The sequence below is a fragment of the Oryx dammah genome, unplaced genomic scaffold, assembly GCF_014754425.2.
Source record: "Oryx dammah isolate SB20612 unplaced genomic scaffold, SCBI_Odam_1.1 HiC_scaffold_24, whole genome shotgun sequence".
Classification (NCBI taxonomy): Eukaryota; Metazoa; Chordata; class Mammalia; order Artiodactyla; family Bovidae; genus Oryx; species Oryx dammah.
This window is the reverse complement of record NW_024070208.1, coordinates 52,924,854-52,942,568: the sequence shown is the minus strand read 5'-3', so window position 1 is coordinate 52,942,568 and position 17,715 is coordinate 52,924,854. Positions and strand designations below refer to the sequence as shown.

At 42.3% G+C, this 17,715-nt stretch overlaps 1 protein-coding gene across 1 annotated transcript in view; it reads left to right on the top strand.

Moving 5' to 3' along the window:
• The first annotated feature begins 7,019 nt into the window (after positions 1-7,019).
• EDNRB (endothelin receptor type B) overlaps positions 7,020-17,715 on the top strand; it is a 29,838-nt gene continuing 19,142 nt past the window's right edge. Inside the window, exons 1-2 of the mRNA XM_040266909.1 lie at positions 7,020-7,326; positions 8,151-8,682. Coding sequence (XP_040122843.1) covers positions 8,203-8,682 — 480 coding nt within the window. The 5' untranslated portion in view covers positions 7,020-7,326; positions 8,151-8,202. The remainder of the gene's footprint in view (positions 7,327-8,150; positions 8,683-17,715) is intronic.

Genomic DNA, 17,715 nt, shown 5'->3' with positions numbered 1-17,715 from the left:
TGTAAGGTAAATGAACTTTCAGGAAATTCAGTTTCCCTTTACATTTGTAGTTCAAACTTTTCTATTCTTCCACTAATAGATCACAACAGATAGGAAACTTTTTAAAGATGTCAGCAGAATTTGATTGAAAATATTTTCATTAAAATCCAGACTTTAATTATTAGCAAAAGTGAAATAAAAATACCTCATTGGTCAAACAAAATTTTTTTAAAAGCCTGCTGTGGAAATTCTTTTTCTCATCTCCTAGCACATTCTATTTTGTACTGCAAAGAACTCTTTTCTTTAAGAAAATAGCAATTCTCCTTTATTCAAGAGCGAATTGTTAAATCCCCATGTTTCACTCTCTCCTTTCTTTCTGACTTCCTTTGACTAATATCTTTTTGAACATTCTTTCGGGGATATTAAAAGAATGGTACTGAGGAAAGGTGAAAATTAAAGAAAATAGAGGAAATGATCTATAAATTCATCATAAATTATATCCTAATGAAATAACAGCTCCCAAAAGGAGTTCCTGGCATATGATGGGATTATTCTAATATCAAGAAATGGGAGTGTTTTGTCCATGATTGAATGAACTAAGAATAATTACCGTAAATGCTAAGTGTGCTCTGGCAAACCAAGAGAGCCCAGGTCGGACTGCTTGCTTAGCAGGGATTTCTAATACATTTTTAAGTTGTGCCAAGTAGTTCTTGTGAACAGTTTTAAGGATTTTGTAGACCAGCTTATACTCTTTTTTTTTTCTTTTACTGACACTGGTGTCCAAAAAGTACATCAAAGAAAGAAATATAAAAATTGCTTAAGCCATAAGCAAGAGAGCAAATCCTTTAATTAAGTCCTTTAATTAGACTTTAGCCTGAGGTATTTGAACCATGCTGTTTTTCTCAGGAAATAAAAGAAGTGTGGCCTTGCTATTTTTCATATTTCCTCTAAGCAGATAACTAGTTATGTCTTATTTCTAGTTACTAACAGCCTATCAAACTTTTGTGACTTTAGGGGTATTGTCAAGCAATTATCAATATAGTTTCAAACTTTAGATTCTGTAAATTATAACCACACCTCTAATGAATCATGTTTCAATCACAGAAACTGATAACATGTATAAAATAAGATACTAGAGTAGAAATGATGTCTAAATAAAAAATTTCATAGGAATAGTATCCAGATCCAAAATATTCAAATGTTGCTACTTTAAAAGAAGAATAAATGCATTTTCAAAAATTGCTGGTAAGTGTGGGTCACAGGGAGCATGCATTTGTCAAAAGTCTTCCAATAGTGAAAACTGTGCCCTTGTGGTTGTCTGGTCACTAAGTCATGTCTGACTCTTTGCGACCCCATAGACTGTAGTCCTCCGGGCTCCTCTATCCGTGGGTTTTCTTGACAAGAATACTGGAGTGGGTTGCCATTTCCTCCCCCAGGGGATTTTCCTCACCCAGGGATCAAATCCATATCTCCCACATTGGCAGGCGGATTCTTTTACTACTGAGCCACCAGGGAAGCCTGTCCATTTAGCTATATGTAAATTATACTCTCACTTTGAAAGCCTTAAAAAGGCATCCTTAACCATAAGGCCCAAATAGCGACAGTCACTTAATATATGAGAAAAACTCAAAAATAGAAAGGCTCAAGCTGTTTGCTGTTGATTTGTACAGTCACTTTAAATCTTCTGTTTGCTCTTACTTCAACCTCTATTTGATCATCAGATCTGTTCCTAGGGGAGATGTGTGGAGAGCAGCTAAACCAACTCTTTCTGTGTTTTTCATACACTGTGTTCCCCAGCATTGATGGTTTAGAGAATGGCAGGTAGATTTCGAAAGGTACATTCATAGCAAGGGGATCACATGAAAGCCTTAGCTTTTTCTTGTGATTGTAAGGGATTTCTTTTTTCTTTGTTCTCTTACCAGGGGAAAAGGTTTGCTTTGAGTGAGCCCCCCGTTTCTCAAACATCTTTGAGAAATGAATTCTGGAATGCATTCAACCATGTCTTCAAGACTTCCTAGTTAAACCATTTGAAAGGGATTGTGGGACATTGTACTTCACCACCTTCTCTCTCTGGTGACTTTAGCCAATCCAGGATTTTGAAGTACTTCCTAGGGCACTTCAAAAAATGTCTTCATAAAAGCAACTTTGTAAAAGAGTTCATATTTACGAAGTCAAAAAAAGAAATTCCCTTCATAAATGCTAACAGCAGAATTAGTTCAAACCCAAAAGTTTTCAAGAAAGAATTATTAAAACTTGATCCAACTTTTTTCTCCTATTTACAACTGAAAAGTGTTTACACAACACTTTAATTACTGGTGAATTTATAAATAACGTTTATCAATAAAGGCTTTTAAGTCATTAGGTGAAAAAAAACCCTTGTATCTGTAGTAGTAATGGCCAAGGCATGAGTAGCAGAGAAAGTACAAAGAAGAAAAATAAGGTCTGGCATACATAAGATCTCTCCTCACTTTTCTGATTTTCAGGTCACTGAGCATACCCGCACACACACACACACACACACACACACACACACTTATAGGATCAGTTAGCTTATCTGTCAAACTGATGGGTTAAAGTGAGACAGCTTTAAAAATCATCTAGTCCTTTCCCTCTATTTTACAAAAGAAGAAAATGAGACTCAACTTCTTGTGACTTGATTAAGGTCATTCAAGAGGAGCAAGTCAGAAAACTTTCACATCATTACCTTTACCATTTTCACTCAATTGAAGGTTAAACTTCAATTCAATATTCTGATGTCTAAAATACTGCTTTCCCAAATTAATAAAACAAAAAATATGTGTAGAATCTATGGAGTTAGTCGAAAGTGCAGTCTGTATAACCAGATAGACTCAGATTTGAATCCTAGATTGAAATCATAATCCCAACAACTAACTAACCACATGATCTTACACTGATTTCTATAGCTCAATTTCCCTACCTATAAAATCATGAAAAACAATTCCTAACCCAAAGACTACAATGAGGGAGTATAAGATCCTGTGGATGAGGTGCCTAGTATGTCCTGTAGTTCAGTTTCAGTTCAGTCGCTCAGTTGTGTCCCACTCTTTTCAAACCCATGAATCTCAGCCTGCCAGGCCTCCCTGTCCATCACCAACTCCCGGAGTTCACTCAGACTCACATCCACTGAGTCCGTGATTCCATCCAGCCATCTCATCCTCTGTCGTCCCCTTCTCCTCCTGCCCCCAATCCCCACCCCAGCATCAGAGTCTTTTCCAATGAGTCAACTCTTCGCATGAGGTGGCCAAAGTATTGGAGTTTCAGCTTCAGCATCAGTCCTTCCAGTGAACACCCAGGACTGATCTCCTTTAGAATGGACTGGTTGGATCTCCTTGCAGTCCAAGGGACTCTCAAGAGTCTTCTCCAACACCACAGTTCAAAAGCATCAATTCTTCGGTGCTCAGCCTTCTTCACAGTCCAACTCTCACATCCATACATGACTGCTAGAAAAACCATAGCCTTGACTAGATGGACCTTAGTCGGCAAAGTAATGTCTCTGTTTGTGAATATGCTGTCTAGGTTGGTCATAACGTTTCTTCCAAGGAGTAAGCGTCTTTTAATTTCACGGCTGCAGTCACCATCTGCAATGATTTTGGAGCCCCCCAAAATAAAGTCTGACACTTTCCACTGTTTCCCCATCTATTTCCCATGAAGTGATGGGACCGGACGCCATGATCTTCCTTTTCTGACTGTTGAGCTTGAAGCCAGCTTTTTCACTCCCCTCTTTCACTTTCATCAAGAGGCTCTTTAGCTCCTCTTCCTGTAGTGTGTGTGTATTAGTCACTCAGCCATTTCCGACTCTTTGTGACCTCATTGGGTGTAGCCCACCAGGTTCCTCAGTCCATGGGTTGCCATTTCCTTCTCAAGGGTATCTTCCCAATCCAGGGATCAAACCCAGGTCTCCTGCACTGCAGACACACTATTTACCATCTGAGCCACCAGGGAATCCCAGGTTACCTGGTCCTGAAGTAGGTACCCAATATTGTATTTTAAGTTTCAGGTGAGGAATGTGTATATTTACCTTAATTTTTGGCTTTGACCCTGAGACTTATGACTACAATTGTTAAAATATAATTCAATTAAATAACTTAAAATGTAATTATCGCATCTATAAAAATTATTTCTGGAGCTCAGCTTGCAGCAGGTTTATTGTGGTGGTTCAGAAAGAACCTATCATTCTGTCCCTGAAAAAGAAGCGAATGCACATGAAATCAACCTTGAGCCATGAAAGCCTCGATGTGATCAAGTGCTCAGTTGTATTTAACAGTCTTAAAGTGCTAAGAGGAAAAAAGGAGAGTGAGATCTTAGTGAGGCTTAGAATAGACATCCAGGACTCAGTGGCACAAATATGACTGGAGATGGCAGTGAAGGTGGGGGACTTAGGAGGGAAAAGAAAGTAACCCCTTCTGTAGGGCTCTATGTGCCTGCCATGGGGGAGAAGGACAGGTCCAAAACTGAGCACAATATACTCCAAATGCATCTATTTAATTTCTCATTCACATAACACTCTGTATTGTCACTTGACTCAGTTTTGAAGCAACTGAATGTTGACTTTGTTTTTTACCAAGACAGGAAGGATGAGTACTGGGCTCAAAATAGCCAGATCTGGAATTAGTACTCACAATTCTAGACCATATTTCTCATTCCTTTAGCATTACTTCTTAATCATGTTCTTTAAACCATATTTCACACTTAAAGTTCACCTTTTAAAATAGAAATTGATTTCTTACTTAGATTTTCCCAGAAAACTTTGTATTGAAGCCCCCAAATCCAAGATTCTGATCCCACCAGAATCTTGGAGGCTGCAAGGAGTGGCTCCTCCTGGTTCTGAAATTTCACAGATCCAACAGGGACTTAGCTGACTGGAAGACAGCAGAGTAGCATCCAGTATACACTGTACAGCCTGAATTTCTGACTTCTGTTCTATACAATCTAGCTAAAACTGGCCAAAATTCTCAGCCAGTATTATTTCTTTCTACCTCTTAAAAATTGAGTTCAAGAATGGATAGGAAGAATTCACTTTATGGCTCTGCTGATAAATATCCTAAATCTGAATGTTAGCTCTCTGATTATTTTCATGCCCCTGATAGGTATCAGGTTCTGACAGTAATAAAATCTGGAGACAGGCTGACAATAGCACTTTAAGACATAGCAGGAAGAGAGAAGAGCCATTGCTAGAGAAAACGAGGGAGGAATTTTAATTCTCTTTCAGGGCAGTGATGAGGCTTAAGAAGAAAGGATCAAGCTCTTCCATGCTGGTGGGGGCCAGTGCAGCCTTGACACTTAACAGGAAAACATTTGGACTCAATGGGAGAAGAGGGAGGAATGATCTGAGAAAATAGCATTGAAACGTATACATTACCATATGTAAAATAGTCAGTGGGAGTTTGATGTTGGAGAAGGAAATGGCAACCCACTCCAATATTCTTGCCTGAAGAATTCTGTGGACAGAGGAGCCTGGTGGGCTGCTGTCCATGGGGTCGCACAGAGTTGGACACGACTGAAGTGACTTAGCAGCGGCAGCAGCAGCAGGGAGTTTGATGTATGATGCAGGGCACCCAATGCCGGAATAGGGTGAGAAGGGAGGTGAGGGTGGGGGTTCAGGATGGAGGTGACACATATATGCTTATGGCTGATTCATATTGATATATGGCAAAAATCATCACAATATTGTAAAGTAATTGTCCTCCAATTAAAATAAATAAATAAGTCTACAAGCAATAAATGCTAGAGAGGGTGTGGAGAAAAGGAAACCCTCTTACACTGTTGGTGGGAATGCAAACTAGTACAGCCACTATGGCGAACAGTGTGGAGATTCCTTAAAAAACTGGAAATAGAACTGCCTCATGACCCAGCAATCCCACTGCTGGGCATACAGACCAAGGAAACCAGAATTGAAAGAGACACGCGTACCCCAATGTTCATTGCAGCACTGTTTATAATAGCCAGGACATGGAAGCAACCTAGATGTCCATCAGCAGATGATGGATAAGAAAGCTGTGGTACATATACACAATGGAGTATTAGCCATTAAAAAGAATACATTTTAATCAGTTCTAATGAGGTGGATGAAATTGGAGCCGATTGTACAGAGTGAAGTAAGCCAGAAAGAAAAACACCAATACAGTATACTAACGCATATATATGGAATTTAGAAAGACGGTAACGATAACCCTGGATGCGAGAGAACAAAAGAGACGCAGATGTATAGAACCATCTTTTAGACTCTGTGGGAGAGGGAGAGGGTGGGATGATTTGGGAGAATGGCATTGAAACATGCATAATATCATATAAGAAACGAATTGCCAGTCCAGGTTCAATACAGGATACAGGATAGTTGGGGCTGGTGCCCTGGGATGACCCAGAGGGATGGTACAGGGAGGGTGGTGGAAGGGGGGGTTCAGGATGGGGAACACGTGTACACCCATGGCGGATTCATGTTGATGCATGGCAAAACAAATACAATATTGTAAAGTAATTAGCCTCCAAAAAAAAAAAAAGAAAAGAAAAGAAAGAAAAAGAAAACAAACAAAAAAAAAAAGTTAATTTTTTTTTAAAGCCAAGAGCACCCTCCACCCCCAACTAATCGAAGTTTAGGTATGACCGTGGGATGTTTAACTTTTGGGGGGCAGGGGAGTCTTAGCAGACATTGCGTGTGCCTATGCTCAGTCACTTCAGACTCTGCCACCCTATGGACTGTAGCCCGACAGGCTCCTCTGTTCATGGGCCTTCTCCAGGCAAGAATACTGGGGTGAGTTACCATATCCTCCTCCAGGGAATCTTCCCTACCCAGGGATGCAACCCTAGTCTCTTGTCTCCTGCATTGGCAGGTGGGTTCTTTACCACTAGCACCACCTAGGAAGCAGGCATTAAACACATTTAATTCAGAGCCAGGTTCTAGTCTCGAGCCTCGGAGGCCAGGAATTGTGTAAAAACTTGCCCTTGGCCAAGAAGCGCTTTGAGCCATGATACATCCACAGCCTTTCAGGACGCATCTCTGGCCGAGGACTGCCCAGCATGGCAGCGGCCAGGTCCGACTGATGCTGTCCAGGCGTCGCCCCAGGGGAAAGGTTGCTGCGCGGTCGCTAGGGACGGGAGGAGTCTGGTGGTGATTGATGGGGAAGGGACGAATGAATAAAAGTACTTGTCTTGGGACAGCAAGGATCCCGAGCAAACTGCAGAGGCTACACTGTCAGGCATTCCCTCGGCGTTTCGTCAGAGCCAGACCCTCCCGCTGCTGAAGGGAGGCGCGCTCTGCTCCCGGGCAGCCGGGAACCCAGCCGCGCGCTGGGGGAAGGAGGTCCCTGCCTGGTGCGTCCGGACCAAGAGGTAACCGTTCTACTTGGTGTTTAAACCAAATCTGTGATTGAACCTTATCCTGGGGCTTCAGTTTGGATTACTTCTTAGTGTGTGTGTGTGTGTGTGTGTGTGTGTGTGTGTGTGTGTGTTTAAACCTGTAGCTACAACAGATTAAAATGGGATTGAAGTGAAGGAGAGGGCTTGAGCGTTTGAAGTCACTCGGAGGGGATAGAAACTTCCGAGTTAATCCAGATAGAGACTCTTCCAATCAAACCAAGTGGAGATGTCCGGGAGATTTTCCGAATCAGCCGGCGCAGTCCTGGGGTGTGTATGGGGGGTGGGAGCTGTGCCGAAGGAGCCCGACCACAGGCAGCCGGGAAGGAAGGGGTCTGGGAGTCCAGACACGCGGCATCCGGGGTTGCTGTGGAGTCAAATGCAGAGACTGGCGATGCCCTTGATTTCTAGGTGCCTTGATTTCCCCCGTCCCCGCGCGTCCTTGGCCGGAACGAATACTGCTCCCTCTGCGCTCACCAGGAGCTCAAAGCTTTGCATTGGACACCCATCCTTTCCTCCCCGTCACACCCCTTCCAGGATACCCCGCCCCACTGCGAGTCATTTACCCCTCAGGGGACGCAGGGAAGGAAAAACCAGCGAAAGCTGGCTCTGGAGGGACCGTCTAGGGCGCAGGCGAGTCCCACGCGCCAGAGTTCCCCACTCCCGCGCCAGCTCGACTTATTAATACTTTCGCGCACTGAGAGTGCGGGCGCTGCTGCGGCCCGGGATAGCGGCTTGCAGGGGCGTGGCTGGGGACGCTGATCCGGGTGTCCTGTCTTCCTTCCCTTGCTGGTCTCTAGACTCGGAAAGCTGAGGAGCGGCCACCCGACTCCCTCTGGAGCAGGCAGCAGCATGCAGCCGCTGCCCAGCTTGTGCGGACGCGCCCTGGTGGCGCTGATTCTTGCCTGCGGCGTGGCAGGGATCCAAGCAGAAGAGAGGGAATTCCCGCCAGCCGGGGCCACTCAGCCACTTCTGGGGACCGGAGAGATGATGGAGACCCCGACTGAGACCTCCTGGCCCGGGAGGTCCAACGCCAGCGAGCCGCGATCAGCCGCAACACCGCAGATTCCTAGAGGGGGAGGGATGGCGGGAATCCCACCGCGCACCCCACCCCCGTGCGATGGACCCATAGAGATCAAGGAGACTTTCAAGTACATCAACACAGTGGTGTCCTGCCTAGTGTTCGTGCTGGGCATCATCGGAAACTCCACGCTGCTGAGAATCATTTACAAGAACAAGTGCATGCGAAACGGTCCAAATATCTTGATAGCCAGCCTGGCTCTCGGAGACCTGCTACACATCATCATCGATATCCCCATCAATACCTACAAGGTAAGGGATGCCTGCTAGGATCGCGATGGGAGGGCGCACCCTCGGGACCGGGAAGATGGGAAAGTCTTTGCAGGGAGGTTCCTCAAGAAAAGCCATCCCCCGACTCCCCCACCTCCACCCTCCGGCCCTACACTCCCGCTTCCCCCCGCCCGCCCCGGACTTCCAATAACCATTGGAACCAAACACCCTTCTGGTTTCAGTAGCCCCCTGCTAAGCCTAGAAAAAGCATAGTCCCCAGACCAGCAGCCTAAATATAACTTGGGAACTTGTTAGAAATGTATTTTAACAACCACCCCCCCCCCGCCCAGATAAAGTTTGAAAGGTACTGGTCTTGAAGGACCTTGTCCCTAAATTCAGCTCACAAAGGTATATTCTCTCTGCTCAGAGACTGATGGACCATGGACTGGCAGATTGTTATCACCTGAAAGTTTGTTAGAGCTCCATGTCCACCCCAGATTTATTAAATCTGAACCTGCATCTTACAATACCTATGTGATTCATGTGCATTCTAACCTTGGGAAACGAATAGGTTTTTAGAAAATGAATGACCTAAGAGAAAAAGTCCCAGATAGGTGAGTGGGAAAACACAGTTCATCTGCTGTGAATGACTGTATCGTATCTGGTTTTTCTTTACTGAATGCCTATGATGGGCCAAGCACCAGGATAAATATGTTACTTTTCCTTCCTCCTTCTAACAACCTATGAGTAGATATAACTCCATTTTATCAATGATAGGATGCTCAAGGTCTCACAAGGAGTAAGTGATGGAGCTGAGGAAAATCAGGCCCAATCTCTCAGGTTCCAAAGTGCGAACTGCACCGCATCAATTACTTTGTGGACAAGACCAAGAACACTCAACTGCAGTCTGTCACAGTTTCAGTAGCTAACATCATTGTGTGATTACCACTGGCATCAGAGGAAATGGGCATGAAGAGCTAGGGCAGGACATAAACCCCCACATGATTTGACTCTCACTTGCTTTGAAACTCTGAACATATCCTAACATCTCTGGACTTCAGTGTCCTTAACTCTACAGTAAACTGCTGAGTGAGTGAAGTTGCTCAGTCGTGTCCACTCTTTGCGACCGCATGGATTGTAGCCTACAAGGCTCCTCTGTCCATGGAATTTTCCAGGCAAGAGTACTGGAGTGGGTTGCCATTTCCTTCTCCAGGGGATCTTCCCGACCCAGGGATCAAACCCAAGTCTCCTGCATTGCAGACAGACGCTTTACCATCTGAGCCACCAGGGAACCCACCAACTGGAATTTTAAGGGAAAGAGATGGAATATTTTAAAGGACTATGCACATATGTAAAACTCTGCATCCCCATCATAATCAGCAATAGAAAGTCACCCATAAACACAGAACCAAAAGTGTGAGGGACTCAGAATGTACTTTGGGGATTTGCCTAAAGCTAGCTTTGGGCTCAGTACAAGGGTTGGGGCACGGAGGGGGAAGGCATGTAGGGTCAGGAAAAGGTTGTGGGGAATTCTTGGAGCTTTGTGACAGGAGAAGTTACCAGATAGGATGCTTTTAAGTTGCCTTTTATGAATCTCTGGAAATCCTAATCCAAAAAATCATACATTAAGGAATTTGAGAGATTTTTAAGATTTAGAAATAATATTTAGATTAGGAGCCAGGTTCTACAAAGAAACACTCCCAGAAATGAGGGATAAATAGATGAAACCCTAACTTCCTGCATGACTACCAGTTCTGATGAACTCTGAGGATTTCCTGGGAGAAGCATGGGCTGAAATGAGTCCCTTATATGCAGTCCCATCTCCATTAGAACCTAACTAACCCATTTTAGGAGTCCTACAGACCAAGTCTTACCATTCTAATGTGGCAGAGGCATTCCTCAAACCTGACTTAAGAAACTTCAGAGTACAGTGTGTTGTGAAAAACTTTAAAGTAAGTGATTTCTTGTTGTTGTTTATTTGCTAAGGTGTGTCCAACTCTTTGCAACCCATGGACTGCAGCACACCAGGCTCCCCTGTCCTTTACCATCTCCTGGAGTTTGTTCAAACTCATGTCCATTGAGTCAGTGATGCTCCCCAACAATCTCAGCCTGTCACCCCCTTCTCCTCTTGCCCTCAATCTTTCCCAGCATCATAAGATCCTTCTGAAAAGGGAGATTACATCTAGTTTTGCTAGTTTTATGAAAGATCTGTTAAGGAAGGTGCCAGGAAACCTCATGTGGTAAGCCCACTTAGATATCCTCCTAACTCCTAAGTCAGCAGGCAGGTGAAATCCTGTAGGGAAGATAGGTTTGAGGGCATCAGATGTAAATCAGCTCTTCAGGACCATCTTACTTTCTCTGCTTGACCAAATGATTACATTCAATAAGCCAGAGACAAGCCTGTTCCCAAAGGGGCACACAGGTTTTCCTTCCCTTTCAAATTCTTTTATGATTTCCTTAGGAAGTTACATTCTTTTCCCTGAAACCATTAAGTCTGTTCAACCTGTGTTTCTGTTTCTGAAATAAACAAACTAATGAGTCATTACAAATCTGGCCCTGTAGTCATCCTTATTAGCTATGAACAAATCCATCACCTAGAATTAGGTCCTGTTGCTAGGTTTGCCATCACTGAATCCTACATAGTGGCCTTTGGTTTGTGTTTATAATATGCATAAATGTGTCACTTGAGACATAATATAATAATAATGGTTACCATTTATTATGCACTGTGTACTTGGTTTTGTTCATTTTGATCACTACAAGAAAGCCTATGGAGGGAGCATTGTTATCAACCCTGTTTGATGGGGAAATTGCATTTTCAAGAGATGAAGAAGTAACTTGCTTGATGATGTCACACCACTAGAAAGTGATGAAACTAGGGCTTGAACCCAGGCCTTCTGGCCCTAGAACCCATGGTCTTCCCATCCTGCACAGATTGAGGTGCTCACAGCATGACCTCTTCCAACCTGGAATATGGTTAGGACCTCATTGGAGTATAATGGTGCAATTACATCATGATATACTACCACACAGTAGTCTACTTGGGAAGCATTTTCAGTTTTAATTTCGTAATCTAGAGATTTCTATCTGCTGAAATTCCCCTCAGATGATCTATAATGTATAACATTGATAATATCACTATTTGTTATTTTAAAGTCTTTATTTATAAAAACATTGAATCCAGGACTAGTTAAAAGCCATTTATTTCTTTAAATAATTGTGTCACTATATAAGGAAGTTTTAAAAAATGCATTTAGAATTTCACAGTAGTCAAGTATTATACTTTACGCAAAGAAACTTAAGTGAATTATGAGTGTCGTTTAAATTTAGCCTAAAGTGGGGGTACTCTAGTGATTTCTAATTTTGTTTTTCTGGGGTGTTACTAGTCTCTTGAAAATCCAGTTTTAATTATCTATGTTATATGCTATATAAATTAATATATAAATAGATAATTTATGTATGAAAGAAAAAGTGTTAGTCACTCAGTCTTGTCCAACTGTTTGTGACCCCATGCCCACCAGGATGGAATTCTCCAGACAAGAATACTGGAGTGGGTAGCCCTTTCCTTCTCCAGGGGATCTTTCCAACCCAGGGATCCAACCTGTGTCTCTCTCATTGCAGGTGGATTCTATACCATCTGAGCGTTATAATTAATACATAATATAATATACATTCACAATTTCTGAGGGTTCATAGAATACTGCAACTCATCTATTGGTTTACCCAGGGTATGGAAACTTCAACATGAATCTGTAACTTTAACCTGGAGTTCAGTGCTTCCCCAGTAGCTTGGACGGTAAAGCGTCTGCCTACAATGCAGGAGACCCGGGTTCAATCCCTGGGTCGGGAAGATGCCCTGGAGAAGGAAATGGCAACCCACTCCAGTGTTCATGCCTGGAAAATCCCATGAACCGAGGAGCCTGGTGGGCTACAGTCCATGGGGTTGCAAAGAGTCAGACACGACTGAGCGACTTCTCTTCAGTAATTCTAGAGTTCAATAAAGTTGACAAACCACAAAATGTCACAGATTTGGCTGAAAGCCATGCTCCTTGATGCAGCTGTAGAAACGGGATGGAACTTCTCAGGGAGGGGCTGCTGTGAGCGCTGACAAACCTCAGAGCATGTGTCTCTTCTGCCTCAACTGTTTCAAAGAACCGTTCTCTGGAAACTTCTAGACAGAGTCAGTCCTCTCACCAGGGCTCCTATGTCAGGGAGGAAATCCTGATTGACAGATGTTGTGGGAGACTCAGCAAATTGAAGCTCGAAAGGGGCTTCAGATAGGCATGTAAGCATGCTGGAAATAAAAGCTTATGTCTCCTTTTCAGCAACACACACTGGGGCTGTCATTATATTACGTAAGAGCATCTAGATGAGAATGAAATGCAGGCATCCAAAGAGGTCCTTTAAAAATATATGTGTATGTGTATATGGGCTTCCCCAGGGGCTCAGCAATAAAGAATCCTCCTGCCAGTGCAGGAGACGCGGGAGACGTGGGTTCGATCCCTGAGTCAGTTGGAAGAAGGCATTGCAACCCACTCCAGTATTCTTGCTGGGAAAATCCCGTGGACAGAGGAGCCTGCCAGGTTCCCATCCCTGGGGTCGCAAAGAGTAGGACAGGGCTGAAGCGACTGAGCACACATATGCACATATGTCTTTATACAATTCATATGTAAATGCATTAAATGTTACAAGAATGTATAGATAAGTAGATAGGTGAATATCATTGGTCCCAGTTCCTGGTACAAAGTCACCAAGTAATAAATGTTACTAGAATGTGTGAGAGAGTGTGTGTGAATAAGAATGGAAATTGTTTTGTTTTTCAGCTTTTGCCATTATAAACTTGACTACAAATAACCTTTTTGTATGGCTTTGTACGCATGTGTGACTATAGTTGAAGGATAAATTTCTAGAATTAGAATGATTGAATCAAAGGATATGTGCCTTTGTAATTTTGATAGACATTGCTATACTGTCCCCCAAAGTTATTGTTGTACTCTTAGTTTGAATCACGAGTTTATGTAAGATGTTACAAAGCTATACAAAGATGTTATTTGTAGTCATGCTTATAATGGCAAAAGCTAAAAAAATAAAACACAGAAAAAACAGTTTCCATTCTTATTCACACATATACTCATACACATTCTAATAACATTTTTACTTAGTTACATTGTACCAGGTACTGTAACCAGTAATATTCACCTCTCTACTTATCTATACATTTTTATAACATTTAATATATTCACATATTAATATATATATACATATATATTTACATATTTTTAAACATCCTCTCTGGATGCTTGCATTTCATTTTTCATCTGGATGTTCTTATGCAATGCAGTGACAACCCCAGTGTGTGTTGCTGAGAAGGAAAAATAAGCTTTTATTTCCAGCATTTCACATGATTATCTGAAACCCTTTTAGAGCTTCAATTTGCTGAGTCTCCCACCACATCTGTCTATCAGAATTTCCTCCCTGACTCAGGAGCCCTTGTGAGAGCCCTGGTCAGAAGCCCTCTTTATACAGGCTTCACTGGTGGCTCAGACATTAAAAGAATCTGCTTGCAATGCAGGAGACTGCGGTTCAATCCCTGGGTTGGGAAGATCCCCTGGAGAAGGGAAAGGCTACCCACTCCAGTATTCTGGCCTGGAGAATTCCATGGACTGTATAGTCCTTGGGGTCACAAAGAGTCGGACGCGACTGAGAGACTTTCACTTTCATATATATATATATGAAAAGTTAAAAGTGAAAGTGCTAGTTGCTTAGACAAGTACAATTCTTTGCGACCCCATGGACTGCAGCCCGCCAGTCTCCTCTGTCCATATATATTCACACATATACATACATATATACACACATATATATGTATCAATGTCTATCTCTAAAATATAACATGAATCACTATGCCAGTATTTATATGGGCTATGTATGTCTTAAGAGTCCCTTGGACTGCAAGGAGATCCAACAAGTCCATTCTGAAGGTGATCAGCCCTGGGATTTCTTTGGAGGGAATGACGCTGAAGCTGAAACTCCAGTACTTTGGCCACCTCATGCGAAGAGTTGATTCATTGGAAAAGACTTTGATGCTGGGAGGGATTGGGGGCAGGAGGAGAGGGGGACGACCGAGGATGAGATGGCTGGATGGCATCACTGACTCGATAGATGTGAATCTGAGTGAACTCCGGGAGTTGGTGATGGACAGGGAGGCCTGGCGTGCTTCGATTCATGGGTCGCAAAGCGTGGGACATGACTGAGCGACTGAACTGAACTGATGTACTGACCCACAAACTAGTGTTTAAGTATCTGATGGGAGGGTGAATCTCTCCTTATTCACAAACTACTTATTGTGTCCTTCTTGTAAGACTAAAATGAATGAAATAATCTAGATGTTTGTTGCCTATGGAATCCTGGAGTAGCACCAATGTCAAAGTTGCATAGGAAAAGCTGAGTGTACCTATAGATCCTGTGAAGTTTTATGTGTTGCTAGTGATTGATTGATTAGTTGGTTTGCTTCGTTTGGATTAGCAGTGATATTTTTAAAAGCCTTGCATTGAAAATTTCTTCAACTTCTCTTAACATCTCAAGAAGTTAAAAATGCTTGAGCAAATATCGAACTTTTAAATCATAACAAATTCACTCTCTTTGTGCTGTATTTACATGGATAACTGAGTTGATATATATAGTTAGCATAAATATAGTAAATAATAGAGATATAGTTTCCTCTGTGTGTAAGCAAATTGCATTTACTATTGTCCCAGGTGGCCCTACTGGTAAAGATCCTAAAGGTATGAGACGCAGTTTCAATCCCAGGTCGGGAAGATCCCTGGAGAAGAAAATGGCAAACTGCTCCAGTATTCTTACCTGGAAAATTCCATGGATGTTTTTTTTCCTAGAGGGCTACAGTCCATGGGGTTGCAAAGAGTCAGGCACAATAGAGCTCACACACACACACAAATTGCGTTTGAAAACAAATCTCCTTATAATCTGATGACAGATATCTACATGGACATTATTTTGATAAGGATCCAAGTATAATCTGATGTCTAATGGCTGTGGAGAGCTTTCTAAAAATTAAGCTGGTGACCTATTTGGAGTGCCTCTAGATGGTTTTATTGTTAAGACTTGGGAGGCTACTGTTGGAGGCAAAGAAGCTGCCTTCATAGGTCTGAGAGGCAAAAACCACTGATCTTTAACATGTAACTACTTCAGGTGGAATACATATAACATTAAAATGCTGGTATGTCAAAATGGGAATTGCTTCACTGAACCCTCAAATGAGTTTTGAGTGAAATGATCTTGTAGTGACTTTGTCAGTCAGGCTTTCCTGCTTGGGACACAATCAAAGCTATATTTCAATCAAAAGCACCTTTCTCACTTTTCAATCTTAGACTACTTCTAGCACTTAACAAGTCTGTGCATGATTAACTAGTTTCATAGTTAGAAGTAGAAGTGAACAGAGCACCATCAAATTTAACTTTCGAAGTTATACTTCTCTGATTAATAAATGGAAGTTTATGTGTATAGCGCAACACAAGAAGTAAAGATATCACGGAGGTGGTTGTTGTCATTGTTTAGTTGCTGAGTCATGTCTGACTCTTTTGCAACCCCCCGGACTGTAGGCCACCAAGCTTCTCATTCCAGAAGATTTCCCAAGCAAGAATACTGGAGTGGGGTGCCATTTCCTTCTCCAGGGGATCTTCCCAACTCAGGGATTGAACCAGTGTGTCTTGCATTGGCAGGTGGATTGTTTATTGCTGATGCACCGGGGAAGCCCCTGACATTGAGTAGGCGAGTCTAATTTTGCCCAAGATAACAATACTGTTCATATGTCCAGTTAAGTAACTATGATATTTTAGTGACATTTTAGTAATATCTGGAGATATGTTAGGGTTCACCAGTGGCTTAGTGGTAAAGAATCTGCCTGCTAATGCAGGAGATACAAATTTGATCCCTGGATCAGGAAGATCTTCTGGAGGTAGAAATGGCAACCCATGCCAGTATTCTTGCCTGGAAAATTCCATGTATAGAAGAACCTGGCAGGCTACAGTCCATGAGGTTGCAAAGAGTCAGATACAACTGAGCACATAGAGATATGTTAGTAGAAGAAGCATTTTGTACCTAGAACAGAACCTAGATACTTCTGAGATTCATTTATTTAAAGCAAAAAAAAAAAAAAAAAAAATTAAGGATCACCAATTAATCATATTTGAAATAGTAACATTTTAAAAGTATTAATAACGGGTACTATTCGTTCTGAATAACCTTGAGTCAATTAATAAATATAACACTCCAACACCCTGTAACAGTTAACTGCAGACAAATGCTTGTTGACAGATGTTCTACTCATATTTTTGTAACTGTCCAAATGAAAAAGAAGAGATTTTTGTTCTTTTTTCTATATATATATGAGGCTATTGGCCATTGCAGAATAAGAGGCCAATGTTACTGCTGCTGAGTCGCTTCAGTCGTGTCTGACTCTGTGCAACCCCATAGATGGCAGCCCATCAGTGTCCCGCTTCCCTGGGACTCTCCAGGCAAGAACACTGGAGCAGGTTGCCATTTCCTTCTCTAATGCATGAAAGTGAAAAGTGAATAGCAGATGTCAAATAACCCAGAAACTCAACACTTCCTAGTTCTGATTCATTGCTTCACATTTTGCCCGTGGATGCCTGTGATGAAATGATTGGCAAACCCTTGGCCATGGACAATGGAAGGTTTCCCAGGGTTAACTCTATGATTCTTCTTGTGTTTGCCTTTGATCTGTCACTCGGTCACTCCATAAATGTAAGGCTCTTAAAATGTCAAGGCAGTGTCTTTTTCAACATGGTAAGGCTTATCCATCAAAGGCTTTACATTTTTTTCTTTGCTCATTTTAAATGAATAGTTCAAGACTGAAGGTATTTCCATAGTTGTACAAGAGGATGGTACAGCCAAGACCATGTTGTTTCGAAGCCAGGGAGCCAGGGTCTTCATTCTCTAAAGGAAACCAAATAAGGTTTTCACCGTGTAGCTAATATGCAATGGTTGATGATCTTTAGAGAAACATGCCTACTGGTAATAAATGATTAAGTGCTT